General features: G+C 51.4%; 1 protein-coding gene across 1 annotated transcript; it reads right to left on the bottom strand.

Moving 5' to 3' along the window:
* Positions 1 to 1,249: 1,249 nt before the first annotated feature.
* Positions 1,250 to 18,633, bottom strand: DUSP4 (dual specificity phosphatase 4). Its single transcript, XM_010370895.2, has 4 exons — positions 17,707 to 18,633; positions 8,169 to 8,314; positions 6,361 to 6,580; positions 1,250 to 5,488 (listed from the first exon to the last, which is right to left on the bottom strand). Exons 1-4 carry the CDS (start codon positions 18,137 to 18,139, stop codon positions 5,103 to 5,105), a joined length of 1,185 nt encoding a protein of 394 aa, XP_010369197.1. The 5' UTR covers positions 18,140 to 18,633; the 3' UTR covers positions 1,250 to 5,102.
* Between the last annotated feature and the right edge of the window lie 833 nt (positions 18,634 to 19,466).

The following is a 19,466-nucleotide window of genomic DNA, read 5'->3' as shown; positions in this document are numbered from 1 at the left end:
CCTTCTCCTCTCGCTTGCCTTGAAGAGTGTTCAGGGAGCAAAAAGGGGTTCATGCCAGGTGCGGTGGCAAGGCTGAGGCAGGAGGATGGCTTGGGTTTAGTTCAAGACCAGTCTGGGCAACACAGGGAGACCATGTCTCTTAAAAAAAAAAAAAAAAAAAAAAATACTGGGTGCGGTGCCTCATACCTATAATCCCAGCACTTTAGGAGGCTGAGATGAGTGGATCACTTAAGGTCAGGAGTTCAAGACCAGCCTGGACAACATGGTGAAACCCCATTTCTACTAAAAATTAGCCAGGTGGAGGCCGGGCATGGTGGCTCATGCCTCTAATCCCAGCACTTTGGGAGGCCGAGGCGGGTAGATCACCTGAGGGCGGGAGTTCAAGACCAGCCTGACCAACATGGAGAAACCCTATTTCTACTAAAAATACAAAATTAGTGAGATATGGTGATGCATGCCTGTAATCCCAGCTATTCTGGAGGCTGAGGCAGGAAAATCACTTGAACCGGGGATGTGGCGGTTGTGGTGAGTCGAGATCGTGCCATTGAACTCCAGTCTGGGCAACAAGAGTAAACTCCATCTCAAAAAGGCAAAAACCAAAAACAAAACATTAGCCAGGCAATAAAGGCATGTGCCTATAATCCTAGCTACTCAGGAGGCTGAGGCAGGAGAATTGCTTGAGCCTGGGAGGCAGATTGTGGTGAGTCGAGACTGTGCCACTGCACTCCAGTTTGGGTGACAGAGTGACACCCTATCTCAAAAAAAAAAAAAAAAAAAAAAATTAGCCTGGTGTGATGGTGTGCACCCATAATACCAGCTACTTGGCAGGCTGAGGCAGGAGGATTGCTTGAGCCCAGGAGTTCAAGGTTGCAGTGAGCTACAATCGTGCCACTGCATTCCAGCCTGGGGGAGAGTGAGACCTTGTCTAAGAAAAAAAAAAAAAAAGAAGAAGAAAAGGAAAGAGACACAGAGAGAAGGAAAGAGAAAGAAAGAGAGAGAGAGAGAGAGAGAGAGAGAGAGAGAGAGAGAGAGAGAGAGAGAGAAAGAGAAAGAAAGAAGAGAAAGGAAAAGAAGGGAAATGGGCTCCATAAAGAAAAAAAGAAAATAGAAAAGAGGGGAAACAAATGGACTCCATCTCCACTCTGCTGTTAAGTGGGCAAGGTTATTAATTGACCCAGCGGTTCTTTCCTTCCCTTCCAAGTCGTAACAGCAGAACAGTTTTCAAGGAAAGGTTAAACCAAGCCAGAAGTGGTTGAAAATGTATTTATTTTTTTCAAATGATCTTTTTCAAGCAATAAATAAAACCAGACATATTGACTTCTAAAAAACAAAACCAAACAAAAAAAATCCCCTAAACTATATACATCCTACAGAAATACAGGCATATCAAATGTAGAAATGACATCACTCTGAAAGACGGGGCTATTTACACAAGTTACAAGAATTGCATTGCTGCCTTTAAGAAGCCTCCTCCTTGAATAACTCATAAACTCTAAGGGAGACAGGGTACTGGTGGGGAAGTGGGGTTCAAAGAGGAGACATCCTCCATCTTTATTGATGGCCAAGACAGTCTCAAGGAAAAACATCAATACCCAAACACTGTAGAGTCCCTTAACAAGGATCCACAGATCAGCCGGCTTTCAAAACGCCTGGAAGGGTGCTCCACTCAGGAACTCCCGAGAGAAACCATCTTGTCCCTCAGCCAGGCTGGGACTGGCAGTGAGGCCATGCTGAGCCAGTGGCAAACCTGTGGCTGTGGTTTCCGTAAGACAATCTGGCTCTGTGCTGTCACACCCAGCCTCCAACAGCGCCTTGACATCCAGAAAGCATGGCAGTTTCCCAAGCTTGGATGTACAGGGACACCACCTGGGGAGCTACGAAACACACTGATGCCCGAGTCCCCCCTAGAATTGGTTGAACTGGTCTAGGAGAACCTGGCTATCAGAATTGTGAAAGTTCCCCAGGTAATTCCAACGAGGAACCATGGCTGTACTACAGGCTTGGTTGGTGGTCAATTCCCAATCCCCAGCCTCTTCCTGTCATGTTGGAGTCAACTATCCTATCTCCCTCTCTCCATCTTCCCAAGATTTAAAAACTTTTCTCATGGCTTCCCAAATTGGAAAACACTCTGAAATCCAGCATGGATGAGCAACCAAACAAAATGGCCTCGGGAGGGAATGATGGAGCTGGGACCTTCCAGTCACCGGCTCACCTGCGCTTCAGCCTAATACTGCTCTGTGGGAAAACTTGGTCCATTTCCCCCAGGGTTCCTCCACACACACCCCTGGGCCAGACATTCTGGGAGGGAATGGGCAGCATTCCTCACTCTACAGAATACCCAGTGAACATCCTGTCTTTCATGGGTAATAGCAAAGTTGACAATCAATGAGTGTCAATGCTTTCCTGTCATTACAGAAACTTCCCGTCACCAGAATCCCTTCATGGGAGGGATGCATGCCTATTGAAACTCACTGACCTTTTGGACTTACCCTGGGGTGGTGTCTTCATCAGAGATATTGTAAGTCATCCAAAAGGCTTCTGATGAAAGAACAATTTTTTTAAAGTCCTTCTTTCCAATCAAGCCAATGTCCTATTTTATTTCTAAGTTTTGGGACTCTTGTTATCAAGTACAAAGAAAATGGCTTTTAAGTAGCTGTTTTGACATTGTGATAGGCAGCTTGAATTGGGAGGAAAGATGTCGCTGGAGCTAGTCCTGAGTTCCGACTGTCCCCATGGCAGGAATCCAGTCTGGGAAAGCAGGACAGTTCTGGCAAATGTGTGCTCGTTCTATAATAATGGAATCTATTCTGCAGGTTATCATCCCTCCCCGCCCAAGCATCCCCTCCGTCCTGTCTCTCTGCTGCTGGGACCCAGGACTTTTTCAGCTGCAGAACCCACTGGACTTCCAGGAATCAAGGAAAAAGTGGGAATGTCCAACAGTGTTGTCTTTAAATGGTTCCATTGTCCGGGAACCCAACCCCTCTATGCTTCACCCTGAACTGTTATTTCCAGAGGAAGCAGGGAGCCTCTGGCTCTTCTAAAAATTGCCCATGGGAGCTCTGGCCTCGCCCACAGGCAGAGCTTGGCAAAGTCAGGACGAATGATGCCATCACAGGTTCATGGTCCATGGAAGGGAAGGTAACTAACCTGGTCCTGTGTAGGATGCCAGATGATAAACAGCATCCCAACGTGACGGTAACATTGACGCTTGACATTATTTATGGGTGAGCAAGAATGTTCATTAGATGTAGACTCTCAAACGGCTAAAAAAAAAAAAAAAAAACCATGCTCTCACTTCTAGACAAGTTTGCAATAACCTCTAATCTGGCACTCCATAACAAGACTGTACCACAATACTACAAACAAAATAGCATGTAGCTTGTTCCCTCCTCCCTCCCCCCCAAACCCTCCCCACAGAAAATGTGTCTCCCTCCAAAGCCATTCCCCATGTAGAAAGGCCGAACTAAGGATTCAAAATGGCACCCACGTGCCACGACAGATTCAAAATGGCGCCTGCGTGCCCATGATGCACGTCGCGGGAGCCAGTGGCCAGCCGGCTCAGCAGCAGTCGGCCCCGACCCCACCCTGGCGCTTTGGTTTCCAGTTTGGGAAATTCATACCAATGGAATCCAATATAAGCAATCCACAATCAGTTCACTGATGCTCTCTTGCCCTTCCACACTTCCAGGAGACCTGAAATGTGGTGTCCATTCCCCTCTTAATTCAAAAGAAGAATTTAGCCTGCTCCAGCATAGTGATTTGAGAAAATATTCACTTAACTAGGAATTTAAAGAACACAAGAAATTGTTGGTATATTTCACTTCAGGTAACTGCCCAAAAATTAAAACCTCCAATTTATGCAAAAAAGAAAAGATGGTGCTTCAATTTACAAAAGGATTCATTTCAGGGTTATCTCTAGTTGTCTGGTTTCCCCAATGGCTGGCCTTGCCAAATGATTTGCTGTAGGAAAATTTGAACTGCACCCAATTTTCCAGGAGCACCTTAGTGTAATATGGCATTGATCACAGACGACAGACAAGTCTTAGGCAGGTTTATGCGAAAAATGCTCCAATCACCCAGTGATCATTGGAGAGAAAAAAGCTTGACTTATTGTGGTCTGAAATTGCTTCAGTGGCCTAGCTGGTGCCCAGGAACCAGCTTCAAAAGCAATTCACATTGGTCATGATGACAAACGCCTGCAGTCCCAGCTACTCAGCAGGCTGAGATGGGAGAATCTCTTGAGCCCAAGAGTTTGAGACCAGCCTGGGCAACATAGTGAGATCCTGTCTCTCTTTTTTTTAAAAAGGGCAATTCAAACCTAATCCTTTCCTTTCTTCCTCCTCCCACCCACCCTGCCTGCTTCTCAGTGGCAATAAATGCAAGTTGCTCATCATGTTACCTTGCACCTATCTACAAGACACCACTTACTTCCTGCTTTGACATCTGCATGCTACTGCACTCAGCTGTTTGACATCAACATATATATATTCTAAATCCACTGTCACTAGACTTCTTGTACTTACATTCTCTGAAGAAAGTCTTAATAAATATTTTATTATTAAGCGTAAATATTCACCTGTTGCTGACTGAGAAATGAAAACCACACCCTTGAAGATTTATTCTAAAAAACGAAATTCCTGTAACTACAACAACGACAACAAAGGGACAAGCACACAGAACCAGGCACTTCTGGGAAACTTGTCTTCCCATCCCTTTGCCCTCCCTTCCTCCCCCTTTAGTAAAGCTGGTTGGGCACGTTTGCGAGGATCTGTGGGTTTCATCACTTCAAGCCTTACTGCTTAAAAAAATGAGGTAAGAAATTTCTATCGGAAAAGTGAAACTGACAAATAAACCAAACCAAGGTCTTCCCTGGCTGCTGCGGCAGCCGTTATTGCTCTAAGTTGGAGTGTTCTGTTTGCTTTTAATATGTATTCGGAGTCCTTATTGCCATTCTGGCTGGCCTCGTCGTGGGCCAAGGAGAAATGATGGGGAAGGAGCTTGGTCGCCTGCTCCCAGCTGCTCAGTCCCAACTTTCTGCCCGAATGCGTCCCGTCCTACCCTTGCTGGGAGCCAGCTCTGGTTCTGGGGCCCCCAGGGCAGCTCTAACAGCTGGGGGAGGTGGTGATGGGGCTGTGCAGGTAGGGCAGGCTGCTGGGGGCCGAGTGCACGCCCACCGAGACCGGAAAGCTGAAGACGAACTGCGAGGTGGGGGTGGCGGGGGTCTTGCCCCGCTCCCGCAGGGGTCCCGAGGGGCTGGCGGCCTCCGCGGCACAGGACGTGGCCAGCACCTGGGACTCGAACTGCAGCAGCTGCCCCATGAAGCTGAAGTTGGGCGAGATGATGCTGCGGCGCTGCTTAACGAACTCGAAGGCCTCCTCCAGCCTCACCCGCTTCTTCATCATCAGGTAGGCCAGGCAGATGGTGGCTGAGCGCGAGATGCCGGCCTGGCAGTGCACCAGCACGCGCCCGCGGCAGTCCTTCACGGCATCTGGGGACAGGGTTCAACAGGTTAGTGCACGTTTCTGCAGACCCCGGCCCCGACCAGGGGCACTGGCCAGCACTGAGGGTGGGGGGCTCTGAAGGAAGGACTAGCCATGCTAGACCAAGGACTTGGGAGGAAGAAAACCCATGTGGGAGAGTCTCTAGAATGCCCCCCTTTCTGAGGTCTATTTTCTCGAATCACTATGCTGGAGCAGGTTAAATCCCATTATCCGTTCAAGGATTTCCATTTGCAGAAACAAAACAGTAGGGTCCAGGGTGGTGGCTCGCGCCTGTAATCCCAGCACTTTGGGAGGCCAAGGTGGGCAGATCACTTGAGCTCAGGAGTTCAAGACCAGCCTGGGCAATATGATGAAACTGTCTCTACAAAAATACAAAAATTAGCTGGGCGTGGTGGCACATTTGTAGTCCCAGCTACTCCAGAGGCGGAGGTAGGAGAATCACTTGCACCCGGGAGGCAGAGGCTGCAGTGAGCTGAGATGGCACCACTGCATTCCAGCCTGGGTGACAGGGCAAGGCTCTGTCTCAAAATAAATAAATAAATAGAAATAAAATAAAAACTGTGACTCAATGCTCCCTGTGTCTTCCTCCGCATCCAAAAACTCTTACCATCTAGGCACCGGAGCCACCCAAGGGGAAGGTGACTGGCTCTGCAAGCTAAGCCTGGGTGTAGGTCCATCTTCCCTCCGTCCCCCCAACCAAACATCCAACGTGCAAGCCTTCCTAGTGAGGAAGAGGGGGAACGGAGATCCTTGGATTCAGTGCCTCCCATGTCCACCCTCAACCCAGGCTTACAGGGGTTCCTTCTCATCGTTCCCACCAGCCCTTGGACCCAGGAACCTGAGAGCAGGGCCAGCCTACCGATGTACTCTATGGCTTCCATGAACCAGGAGCTGATGTCAGCCTTGTGATTATCTTCCACCGGGATGCACTTGTACTGATAGTGTCCTTCAAAGTGGTTTGGGCAGTCCGAGGAGACATTCAACAGAGCTGTGATGCCCAGGGTGTCCAGCATGTCTCTCCGGGCAGCATGGTAGGCACTGCCGAGGTAGAGGAAGGGAAGGATCTCCACAGGACCGCCCTGCACAGAAAGGGAAACAAACGCCCCCGAACGACATGAGGGTAAGGTGCCTGGCACAGGGAGTGGAGGCTTGTCTAAGAAGAGCTATCCTTTCCAGGCCCGGGGAGAATGCCTGCTAGCCTGGCCCTCCCAGGCTCCCCCTGTAGCTTCCTGGAGCTCCTGGAGGGGTGATGGGCCCAGTGGGACTTCCCCAGCCTTTGCTCTCTACTTGTGGGCAGGGAGACCAGGGCAGGAAAAGTCTTGTGGGACTCTTCTGCAGCCCACCTCCCCCATGGCAAAGAAGCGGCAGGACAATGCTGGCCTTACGGCACCATCTGTGACACTGAGTTTATATCTGCTAATCATCAAGCCACTTGCTGTGTGGTTTAGATACTTATTTGGTTGGATATGTATTCACTGGGCATATCAAAAACAGGTGTGCAGTGGCTCATGCCTGTAATCCCAGCACTTTAGGAGGCTGAGGTGGGAGGATCATGTGAACCAGGAGTTCAAGACCAACATGGGCAACACAGTGAGACCTCATCTCTACAAAAAATGAACCTGGCATGACGGTGCACATCTGTAATCCCAGCTGCTTGGGAGGCTGAAATGGGAGGATCATTTGAGCCCAGGAGTCTGAAGCTGCAGTGAGCTATGATTGCGCCACAAGACTCAAGTCTGGGTAACAGAGTGAGACTCTGTCTCTAAAAATAAATAAATAAGCCGATGCCTTCTTGGCCACACAGACAAGAGAAAGGATCTTGGTAAAATGAGGCAACGGTGGCTTAAATTCAGCACATGAGATGTGCGCAGCAGAGTCCATCTAACTGAAAGGGCTGGAGGGTGGGCTTGTAAGAAACACAGTGGCTCAAGCAGGTTTTCTTGGAGGGAGGGTGGGTGACCATCTGTGTCCATTTGGCTGATACATGGGGGCAACCTGTCTGTCGGGGACTGAGATGTATTTCATGGCCTGCTACTTCAAAGGAGGATGACCTCAGCTTCCCATACTGTAGGTCCCCCAGGGCTTCTGGAGGCCTCCTCACTTGTCCACACACCACGCCAGAGGTCAAGCCAGGGAGTCATGTCTTTAGACTGTTTTCTTAGGAGGATATTTAGAGAGGGGAAGGGAAGATTTCCAAGGAGTAAATGGGCCCTACCAAACATCCCACCCCAATACTCAGGGTTCACCACATTCTCCCCAAATTGAGGTATAACATTCAAAGACTTAAAAAAATCTCAGGATTGGATGTGGTGGCTCACCCCTGTGATCCCAACACTTTGGGAGGCCAAAGCAGGAGGATCACTTGAGGCCAGGAGTTCAAGACCAGCCTGGGCAACAAAGCAAGACTCCCCGTCTCTACCAAAAAACTTTTTAAATTAGCCAGGCATGGTAGCATCACCTATAGTCCCAGCTACCAGGGAGGATCCCTTGAGCCCAGGAGTTCGAGGCTGCAGTGAGCTATGATCACACCACTGCACTCCTGGTGACAGAGCAAGACTGTCTCAAAAGCAAAGACAAAAAACACCTTCGGAATTCTGAAAAGAAGGCATCCCTTGGCCCCTAGGCTGCCCCTGCCCCCCACTTCCAAGCCCTGCCCCCCGAGTCTACCTGGTCGTGTAGTGGGGTCCCGCAGGAGCTGCAGCCCAGGTCCAAGGGCTCTGTGGCACTGGGAGGAACCGGGGGTGGGATGGCTGCCAGGGCCTTGGTTTTAGAACAGAATTCTGGGTACTCGGAGGAAAACCTCTCATAGCCACCTGTAAAGGAGAAAGCTCAGGTTAATGGGGTCACTAAGCCAGCAGAAGTCAGAATGAACTCAACTCCTACAGACTCAGGCGGGCTGCTTGGAAAGGCAGAGGCTGGAGTGCACCCTATTGGCCACTGGGTGGCGCTGTGGACCTAGAGAATGGCCATGGAGCGGTTTCCAGAGATGCAGAGGACACACTCGCCAGGACTGCAGCAAAGCTGGAAGGATAAGCTTTATGGACAAGACCTGGGTTAGAGAGGAAGACATACAAAGGAAGACGTGCAGGGGATGTGCAGAAGGGACTCTGCGGAGTAGCTCCTCAGGGCAATGACAAAACAGAGAAGGGAAGGTCACGCTGGGATTCCAAGGACACTAAGCACCTGTAGAGCCACCTGCCACCCCCAATTCCAGCCCTTCCTCGGGGGAGGTTCTCCAATGTGAGAAAGAAGGAAAAAAAATGACCCTGGCACAGACTCTTCTGGATCTCAGTAAGGGAGCAGATGTCCATTCCACGTCCTCATGAACAGCTGTTCTGTCACCAAGAGGCCAGAACAAGAGAAAACGGGCTGAAATCTAAACAAATCCCTCATGCTACATGCAGGTTTGGGGCAAGGGAGGATTTCCTGACCTGAGAGTGGGTAAGCCCTGGAATGGTTATCTGTGGGGTCATCTTCCAGAGAAGGGAGATCTTTTAAATAAAAAAAAAAGAAGAAGATAAATGGCCAGCTGAGCTGGGATAGGGTGGGTGCTCCTATTCAGGAGGGGTGGAGGCGGGTGGGATTCAGGGAGAGGCCACAGGGAGGCCTTCCAAAAAGACAACCTTTCAAGCCCTATCTCTGGCTTTCTTGTGATCTCTGGGACTTCCTTTTGCGGCCAACTTCCAATTCACAGTGCTATCAATGTATGGCCCTGCTTTTATTTTTATTTTGCAGTTTCTGTAGGGCCAGAAATGGATTTGATTGATTCAGTAGGGCCTGTGCGTTGGAGAACCACCATTCCAACAGACCCATTCAACTGACTCCAATGACAAGTTGGCCAACGGTCCCTGATGTTGCTACCTTTGCGATCTTCATGACAGTGACATAGGACCTCTGTGCCCTAGGGCCATTCATAGAAATTTTCCAATGTGCAGACATGTGATGGTGAGTCAGTCACTTGCCCCAAATCCCAACCCTAAAGACTGCTTCCTACTGAGAGGAAGGAAACGGTTCTCTACCACATCATAAGGCTTATAGAAACAGGGTGTACATTTTTTCCTCTCTGACCAGAGGCTTCTCTCTTCCCCTCCTCTCCCTCCCTCAGGATATAAATGGATCTCTCTCTGGTCACAGGCCCTTGTTCCTGCTGAGTCACAGTGACCAGCCTCCCTGGATGGAAAACCTGCTGGCAGGGCTGGTACCGCCAGCCTCGGTCATGCTGGTGGCCTCAGCAGCCACCTCATCACAGAAGCACCCCCTCCCTCCCATCATAAACCCCTTTCCTTATTCGGCTGCCATCACTGCTGCCCAAAATGCAGTAATTAGAGAATGGGGAAAGAGGAAGGAAGTATCTGTCTGCAGCTGAAGTCCCTCAGGGGCCTCAGTGATGGGACACTTCGGTCCATGCTCCCTTTCGGAGAAAGTGGAAGGGAAACCCATTCATTAACAGTGGTTTAGCACTTGTATCCCAAGCCATCACTTGTTACTCTATATACTTCTCTAGGATTTGCAAAAATTCTAACTACATGATCCTTTTGTGTCTATTACATAATCCGAGCTATTAAAACACATTTTTAAACAACATGTTAGACACAGGTGGTGTCCTGCAAAAACTCACCACCAAGACAGACAAGCTGTCGCCTGCACTTGAAAGTGAATGGTTGGGTGGCCCAGGAGTGCCAGGGCAGGCCCCGTGGTCACAGAGCAGAGCGGCCTTCAGGGCTGGAGAAGCAGGAAGAGCCCAGAGCAGCTGAGAGGATGTTGTCCCCATTGCTGAGGGTATGGAACAGGGGACTGGAGTGAAGTTCTGGAAAGGGCACAGGCTCTGCTATGAGGTTGCACCCCACTCGGAGCATTTATCAGCTGTGCAGCCCGGGCCTCCTGAACCTCTCAGAGCCTCTTCCTTGTCTGTAAGAGGTGATGTAAGTCCCCTGCACAGAGGCCTTTGAGGACTGGTTCCAACAGCCAGGGTCTGTGCCTTGCATCAGGGAGACAGATTAGGAAGTTTTCCCTTCTCGGTGCCTACATGGAGGGGTGCCCTTGGGTACCCTCAGCAGAGATCCTCAAAGGCCAAAGAGGAACCAGGGGACGGGGTAATGCTGGTAAGGTACTGCACATTTGACAGCCTGCTCTCCCAGAAACCTGTCTCCTGGTTTCGGGAGACCTCCAGACCTCATAGTGAAGAAAGAGGAAAGGGTTCCATCTTCTCTCCCAGGCATGGCCATTGCTGCCACTCAGCAGAACCCTTGTCAGGGACCTGGAGCCAGCTGCTGGCCACGGAGTGGTGTGGGAGGCAGGGAGTGCCCACGTGACCCATTAGGTGGGAAACAGGTTAGATCTGGCCTGAGGGGGCCGTTTGACATCTCCCCGAGGCTGATCACAACTGTCTGGGAAAGGCACCATTAGAAGGCAGCAGAAAAATGATTACGGGAAAGTCAGTTTCCTCTGGGGGGAGTTTTAAAGAACAAGCAAAAAGGAACAAGGTGAAGAAGCAAATTCACTCAAGGGGCAGGAGCACTGGAAGGTTCTCGTCCCTGACAATGGTCGCCAGCTTTTGGAGTCTGTGGCTGGTTGTCACAAGATGCTACACTAAAGGGAGTTCCTTCTGGTGGGCCCTGGGCTGCACTCAGGCCAGCACTCATGGGTGAGAACGATATGCTCTGGGTTGGTGGAGCCCTGAGGACACAGTGAAGGTGATGCGGGAGGATGCATGCAAGTTAGCATTTATCCATCGGTGGAAGAAGCTGCTCAAGTCCACCTCCCACAGGGCCAAGACCCAGTAAGTCATCTCTGGGTGTCAATCTATGCCATCTCTGCCTTCCATCCCTTCCTGGTGGGCCCTTCTCCAGGGGGCAGTGCCTGCAGGTTTCATCAAGTGAAGACAGACTTTTCATGTAAAGACAGAACTGATTGAAATAGGGAACTGCTGATATTTCACCAAACTCTGCTTCTATTCATTGCTTTCCTAATCCAGGCTGTCGTTAAGGAGTCATGAACCACATTTTTAAAACTGAATACAATAGAATAGGAATTAGGAGGATGTATTACCCTTAAAGAGGATATCATTTCATGGAACATTTTTTCAGATGTGCATGTATCCCTCTCCTGGGTCATGATATAAATTAAAATGCGTTTCTTACTGCGGGCGGGGTCAAAAAAAGATTATTCTAAGGCTACTTCCACTTAGTCCCTCCTATCCATCCCCAAATCCATGCAAGTACCATAGCCACAGCTCTTTTAAGAGCTAGATTTAGACCACCAAGTTTTATCCCAAAAAAATCATGACAGTGAAAGCTTATTTTCATTGTCTACAAAGGGGCAGGGCTCCATCCTGTGCCCCTAGCAGGTGTGCAAGGAGAAGTGGAGACAGATCCAGGTGTAACTCCAACTTGAGTTGTGGAACTTGGACAAGTATGTTCCCTCCTCAACTCTGTTTTTTCCCACTCTCAAATGTAAAAATTTATTATTATAATGACCTTTAAGTTCCAGTATCCTGTACTTCTAAATATCCAGGATCTACTTATTTGCGGGTCAGTTTTGCCAGCTCTGAAGCAGCAGGTGCCTAAATTCTGCATTTCTATCTTCTGAGTAATTTCATTATCAGATGTGCCATTCTGAATGAATGAATTCTGTTTTTCCTATGTCCTTTGAAGGTATGAAATGAATGTATTGAACGTATCTGTGTCCTACTGAATGTAATTCCATAACAGGTTTCTTACTAATTTCAACCTGTTTTTCCCATGTTCTTATTCAAGAATATATTTTCTATTCCTAAATCTCTCATTTTGTCACCTTTATTTTATAATTTTAAAGTCTGGAAGAAAAAAAGAGTGTGATTTTCATCAGACTTACTTGAAGAATAACTCCATCTACATTTCAACTCCGCCGTGCCTCCTCCTCCTCACATCCTCATACAGGAAGGCAATTTTCAAAGTTTAGTGGAAATGAGGACCCCTCATCAGAATCTGTCCCCCGCACTCCCCCATCCCTTGCAGGAGTAGGAGATAATGTATGTAAAACTACTTTAAAAAGGGCAGATTGATGTAGCTCTGATAATATCACCATAATAGCACTGTTAATGGGATTTGTGATGGGGAAGACTGTCCTTTGGTGATGACTACGGTCATGGATCTTTTTTTTCCCCAGACAGGGTCTGTCACTGTCACTCAATCGCCCAGGCTGCAGTGCAGTGGCACGATCATGGCTCACTGTAGCCTTTACTTCCCTGGGCTCAAGCAATCTCCTTGCTTCAGCCTTCTGAGTAGCTCAAGACTATAGGCACATGCCACCTCACCCGGCTAATTTTCACATTTTTTGTAGAGACCAAGTTTGCCACGTTGCCCTGGCCTTAAGTGATCTGCCTGCCTCTGTCTCTCAAAGTGCTAGTCTTGCAGGCGTGAGCCACCATGCCCGGCCTTGATCATGGATCTTAACGTGGCTGCCACTTTTTCCCCATTATGCCCCCAACACTCAGAATAGTGCCAGATCCCAGACAGGGCTCATGGCCTTGCTCTTGCCAGAAAAGTCATGCTCTTGCAAGAAAGTCTGGGGTTGTTTGAAGGCCATTTGCCTTTGGGAACTCTCCTTTAGGTGAGTGTTGACTTAGTAAGCACCGATGTAAATGTTGAGCTGTATTTAAAATCCAACTAAGTGAACTTCTCACCTTGAGACTCTGAACACAGACACCTGGACCTTCCTGCCAGCTGGCTGACACCTAACGCCATGCTGGGGGCTCGAACTGGTTTGCAGTCTCTCCCAGTCCTCCTGGGCGATCCTGCTATATTCAGCAAACTGCCTTCTGTTGGAGTGAACTTTTCTTCCCGTCGTGCTTCCTCTTTGTTAGCTGGGAACTGCCTCCCGGTAAGGAAATCTGCTATCTGGTTTCAGATGTTCTGATTTTTTTTCAAGTAATTTCTTGGTTCAGTAAAGTGGCCACCTTTTCTCTCTCCCTGTTTTTCTGAGCAGCCCATTTTTGTGGGTGGAGCCCACCTCTCCAATAAGCACCTAGGATAAGCCCAAGGAAATTGTGATGGTCTAAAGGGTCAAATTTCACTTTCAATTTTCACCTACATCTGTCTTTAGTTACTTTTGTTAGTTGGAGACATCCAATGTAAATGACGCCCAAGGAAGTGAGTTTGCTTCATTGTAATGATTTAACGAATTACAATCTGGGTTAAAAATTACCCGCAAGGCCTAGCACTTATACTTCCAATCCTTGGCTGTCATGGGCATTGTATTACATTTGCAAGCAGAAAAGCTACCGTATTTACAACCAGAAAGGCTATTATATTTGGAAGCAGAAAAGCTAGTCACTTTCCCTTTAGGTAGAAAAGGTATGTGATATTGACATCCCCCAGAGCTGTGCTGTTTGATGCCACTGACCTCCTGGGGAACTGAAGACAGAGATAGCAATGGTGGGGGTAGACAGAGAAAAAACGGAAAAATGTCACCAGAGTTTCCAGAGCTGTTAAGTGTGCCCCTCTTCCCCCACATTCATCATTGGCCTTAGTGACTGTTTTCTACAGAAAGGGTAATATCAGGGACTGTATGGTCAGGCCCTGGGCTACTGGAGGCTATCGGGTACTATAGGGTGAGTGGAAGGAGAAACTGAAATATCTAGATGATCTTCCCCATTTCTCAGACAGCTCCAGGACAGCTTTCAAATAAGAACTGACAAAGGCTGAGGGAAGTTTTGGGTAGGTGGAAAGGAAGGCAATGTTTTGATACCTGAAATCTTTTTGCATAACAGACTGTTTTGTTATATGGAGTTATTAAAGGCAAAGAATAGGGCAAGAAAAAGCTCTTTTTGTCCTTCTCTAATGACCAGGGGAGTCTCAAACTCTAATCCAAGGATTTATGAATGAGAGAGAAAGGGATTTCAAGAAGTGTATTGTGATAAAATCTGAAAAACTAAAATTTCCAAACTGACCCTAAAAATGCCTTACAGGATTTTAAATTAAATGAGTTTTTAAAAAGTTACCCCACTGGAAATCCTTTACTAGCAAAGATAGAAAACATTAGATTTTTCATTATTGCTTTTAGCAAAAGTCGGGTAATCAAGGAAATGTTGAGGCTAGGCTGTACTTTATTGATATTAAGCGAAGTTTACCTCCTGCCACCTGCATGGAGTAACCAATTCAACGTGAAGTAACCCCTCAACGTGGCAGAAATAGAAAAACTGAATTTTAAAATACAATTAATTAGGACAATTAGATAGCTTTGGCCGGGAATGCTACTATCACTTCTGAAAATATTCTGTTGCTTTTACTGCTTCCCCTAACCCCTCCAAGAATGGCAGACACCAACCCTCAGGCCTTCCACTGGCTTCCTGTCCTGCTCTACAGACATGCACAGGCACACATGAAATGAGACATACATAAATTCCCTCACTGGAAAATAAAATGAACAACTCCAGTAGGAAACAAATTCTCCAACCCTTCATCAATTAAGGCATTTACCAAAGATAATCTAAGGAGCTTTTTCTTCCTTTGCTTCTCAAAATTCCTCTTTAGGTCTCTGCCCCAGAGCCCCCTCCCGGGAAACCACATTTGATCCACTGCACTGGCTTCCAGGCACGGAAGGGAGGTGTATCTGGAGACCTGGGAGACACCTTGATTTCCTTCCCAGCCCCTTCCCGCAGAGCTGTGGGAGCAGATACTGACTTTTTCCTTCTGACCTCTCTAGGGATGCTTTCCATTAGAGGGCAAACAGGAAGAAGAGGAACTGGGTTAAAGATGGCCTCTGCTGAACACATATGTCAAAATCAGCTAAGCTAAACCGAATAGGGCCTAATTAACCTCAAAGATGTTCATCACCACTACAGAGCAAGCTGGAAGATTCCCCCACCTCTCAATTTTAAGTGCTTGCTTCCAAGGGCAGGCTCCCTTTGCTTGTGAAGTAGAAGCTGAACTTCTGGTTACAGGGGGCAGGGGAGGAGGCGCTATTCCAGAAGAGACCGAAGCTAATCTGTGGCCCAGGCCTGCACACCTCCATCTGCTAGGATGTCCACCTGGAGATGCAGAAGATGATCCTCCCTGCCCGCATCGGGACCGACTATGAGAGGCAGTGCAGGCTCCAGGAGGAAACAGCCCTTTAAAATACTTCTCTTCCGTTGGCCACGCACCTCACCACACACCGGACGGCTGTCATTTTACCTATGACAGGCCTAAGAGGCCTATCCTACCCAGTCACTAGCCTCGCCCAGAATCTCCAGGGCTCTGGAATCCGTCTGGCTGAGGAAACGGAGGAAGTTGGGGAGGGGGACTCTCAACGGGATTCACGAGGGACCGGGAAATGCCGCGCGCCCTGGGAATAAACCTTAAAAAAATAATCCCTCTTTACCCGGGAGCGGGGCCTAAGTGGCTGCAACCCCGGAAGCCCAAGGGACGAGGTCCCGGAGATGCCGTTCTAAGGCGGTCCCCTCGGGATTTCTTCCAGGAAGGAAACCAAAACACAACAAAACAAACCCAGACTCCACGTGGGGCTGGAGCCCAGCCCCAGCCCTCCTGTGTTCTCGCGGGTCCTGCGTTTGGAGGCCAGGGAAGGAAGGCGCGCCCGCGCTCTCCATCGGGGGGACTCGAGGGCAGCGCCGTGCAGGGAACATCCCGGCCAGCCCTGACCACTCGAGGGGACTTGCGTCCCAGAGGAATTGCCCTCATCTCTCCCTCCGGCGCCGACAAGCTCAAACAATGGCGCAGACGCCCACCCTGGTGGCCTAATCAGGACCTGGCCCCGCTCAGCGGTCAGGCCTTCCGGGACAAGCCCCTTCCTGGCACTTTCTCTTGGAGCGCTTTGGGGAGAAGGGAGAGGGACTGGGTGCAATTGGAGGGGCAAAAGACGGCCCCCGCGGAAAAAGAAAGAAAAATCAGCAAAATCGCCTTAGTAGTTCAACCAAAGGTCACCAGCAGCCTTTCCCCAGCAGCTGACAGGTCAAACGGGCAGGAAACAACTGCGGAGAACAAAGCCCCCCGCTGTTCGGCAGGGGCGAACCCGGGTCCTCAGCACTGAGCAATTTTGTTGTGTTTTTTGGAGGGGAGAGGTTTCCGCCCCCCTCCAGCTCCCTTCCTCCCTGGTGGACAGGTCGGAAGAGGAGCGGAAAGGAAAGGAGCGAGGCGGCGAAGGCGCCTGCAGGGGGAGGAGCGGCTCTTTGATGGGTTGTGGGGGGGTCCGAAATGCCTCCCGGGCTCGGAAGCGCAGACCCTACCCGCACGAAAGAATGCGTGGAATGCGGGAGGCGGGGGGCGCAGCGCGGCAGGGAGCGCCCGGACCCCACGCGCCCTGCCCGCTCCCTAGCCCGAGGGCCGCGGACCCACCCGGCCCTGCAGGTGTGGCGGGTCCCCGGTCCCTTCAGGGACTCGGACGGCACTCGATTTTTCCGGGATGTCTGACTACAAATGTGACAAGGCAGCCCCGCCGTCAAGAGTTTCGCCAGGGCTCGCTAAAATCCGGCACGCGCCGCCATCAGATAGTAGAAAATCCGAGCTGAACAAAAGGTGGTCATTCTCCGCTGCCCGGATTTGCAGGAGCTAGAGGACCGGTTCCGCCCGGCGTCCCCCAGATACCCAGTCCTCCAGCCTCCCGCTCCTAGAGCCTGGATCTAGCCCGGGACGGGAATTGGCCATCTTCCAAGCTGAGCTCTGAGTTGGGCAGCGGGAACGCAGATACAGATCGCTCTATACAGTGTGTGCAACCCAATCTCCTTTCTGCATTTGCCAGGGTCTTGTTTTCAGTGAAACTGGCAGGGCCAATTGTACCTCGGCGCCCACCCCTCTTCACCCTTTTCCCCACCTCTTTTGATTCTCCAGGTCCGGCTCAGTGCAGGGCCCTGGCAAGCCAAATCAACAGGCCCATCTTGTCCCCACGCGCCCCATGGTACTTGGGAACTATTCCCGAGACTCAAGATGGGCCGCGCAGAGTCGCCGCTTCATCCTCGAGGCCAGGACCGTTAGTGTCAATAAACGGGGCCTCGCTAGGACGGTGCGGAACTGCAGGTGAGCGGGGAAACCCGTCCGCACTGTCCCTGAGAACTTGAAGCTCTCACTTGCACAGAAACCTTGCAAACCCGTACACACCGACACACAAAAGGGCGCGCGGGGATCCCCGCAACCACGAATCACGCCGGGGACTCCCTCCCGTGCCAATAAGGTGCAGGCCGCCAAGACCCCCTCCATCTCCCCTCCAGCTAGCGCCCAGAGCCCGCGTTTACCTTTGAGCAGGCAGATGTCAGTGCGCTCGGCGTTGCGGCGCAGTGCCTGCACCACCAGCGACACGGTGCTGTCCTCACGGAGGCTCTCGGCGCGCGGGCTGCGCTCGTCGTAGACGATGACCGCCGAGTAGAGGCCGGAGCGCAAGCGGGCACGCACCTCCTCCTCCGCGGGCAGAATCTGCTCCAGGCTCACGGAGCCCTTAGCTCGCCGCCGCACGATGGTGTTGCAGCGCACGTTGACCGAGCCTCGGATGTAGCCCGCGCTGTGCGCCAGGAACGGTCTGCAGTCCAACAGCAGGCACTTGCCGCCGCTCGGCAGCCCCAGGGCGCCGTGGCTGCCGCTGCCGCCCGCGCCGCCGCCGTTCTCGTCCCGGTTCATCAGCCGTTTGAGCACGCTGCAGTCCATCTCCCGCAGCTCCTCCATCGTCACCATGGTCGCCGGGAACCGAGGCGGCTGGGCGCGGGGGGAAGAAAAGGGCACCCGGGCCGCCTAGGCTGCAGGAAGAGGCGGGCGAGAGCTAAGAAGGGACGCCCGCAGAAGTGACCCCAAACTTGGTCCTCAGGGGCTCCCGCGGGCGAGCCTCTTCTCCCCTGTCCCTTTCCTCCTGCAGCCTCGCGGTCACATAGCAGTTGGAGCGGCCTGGGTGCCCAGCCGGGCGGCGCGCAGCGCGGAGGGGAAGGCGGCGGTGGAGGAGAGTGTGTTTACGGGAGAGGACCGCGGACTCTCTTCGGCGGCTGCCTCCCGTGTATTTTTGCCGGTCGCGCGGCTCCTGTCGCCACCAGCGCAGGCGCTGCCGCTCCCCACGCTCCCCCGGCGCTCCGCGCAGTACCCCAGCCAGAGTTTCCTCCTCGGCTTAGAGATTTATTAATGCTCCTCCGCGCTCCCGGGGGAGGGGGCGCTAGGTACTACCCCGCCAGGCCCCGCCCCGTTCCATTCCGGGCCCCGCGCCCTCGCCCGCCCCCCGCGCTGATTCCCCGCCCCCTCCGGGCCCCTCCTCTCACCCCCTCGCCAGAGCTTGAATGGAGCGCGGCCGCTGGTTCCTGGTCACGGGAACTCGACGTCACAAAGAGCGGAGTAAACAGGGCGCCGGGTGCTCGCCGCCAGGCCCATTCATAAAACCGAGGCCGAGAGGAAGAGGGAGGCGGCCTCCGACCCACCGCAAGCGGCAGGCAGCGCCCGGACTTTGTGAATGGAGCGCGCGGCCCCTTTCGCTGTCTGCCCGCTGGCCCAGGCTGCGCCGCCTCTCCAACCCGACACTGGCACCTGTGCCGCCGCTGCACCCCGCCGCTAGGCGGGCGGCGTCAAAGGAATATAGCCGGCTGAGGAGGCCGGGGCTCGGGTTTGAGCTTTCATCCCTTTACACCTTCGCGCTTCCCAGCGTGACAGCCCCGCAGGTCTCTCCCGGGTACCCAAGTGGAGAGGGGACCAGAGCGCCGCTGCCCACCCGGTGGGGCCTGGCACCTCCTAGCCCCAGACTCCCCGTGCGCTTTCCACCCGGCCAGTCCTTTCTGAAAATGCGATTCCTGAGACGTAGTTTGTATTAGCGTGATCGATTTTCATCCAAAGCCATTAAATCAGTTTTATAGCTTCCTCAGGAACGTGGGCAACCCCCTGCTTGGAAGATGAAAGAGAAAGTCCTCCCGCCCGAAGCCCAGGATCCGAGTGAGGTGTGGGGTTTGTTGCTTTACGACCCAAAGGGAGGCATTAATTGCCGGAATGGTGTTCCGAGGGAGGAGAGCCGTCTACACTCCTGTCCACG

The sequence above is a fragment of the Rhinopithecus roxellana genome, chromosome 9, assembly GCF_007565055.1.
Source record: "Rhinopithecus roxellana isolate Shanxi Qingling chromosome 9, ASM756505v1, whole genome shotgun sequence".
Taxonomy (NCBI): Eukaryota; Metazoa; Chordata; class Mammalia; order Primates; family Cercopithecidae; genus Rhinopithecus; species Rhinopithecus roxellana.
Note: the sequence above shows the minus strand (reverse complement) of the source record. Positions and strands in the feature narration are given on the sequence as shown.

What these genes read in the sequence shown, in the direction of transcription:
- DUSP4 (XM_010370895.2), bottom strand. Translation starts at nt 18,139, where the DNA reads ATGGTGACGATGGAGGAGCTGCGGGAGATGGACTGCAGCGTGCTCAAA. An exon ending in TGACATCTGCCTGCTCAAAG is followed by an intron (nt 8,315 to 17,706) that starts GTAAACGCGGGC and finishes TCTCCTTTACAG; the next exon opens with GTGGCTATGAGAGGTTTTCC. An exon ending in GGAAGCCATAGAGTACATCG is followed by an intron (nt 5,489 to 6,360) that starts GTAGGCTGGCCC and finishes CCCTGTCCCCAG; the next exon opens with ATGCCGTGAAGGACTGCCGC.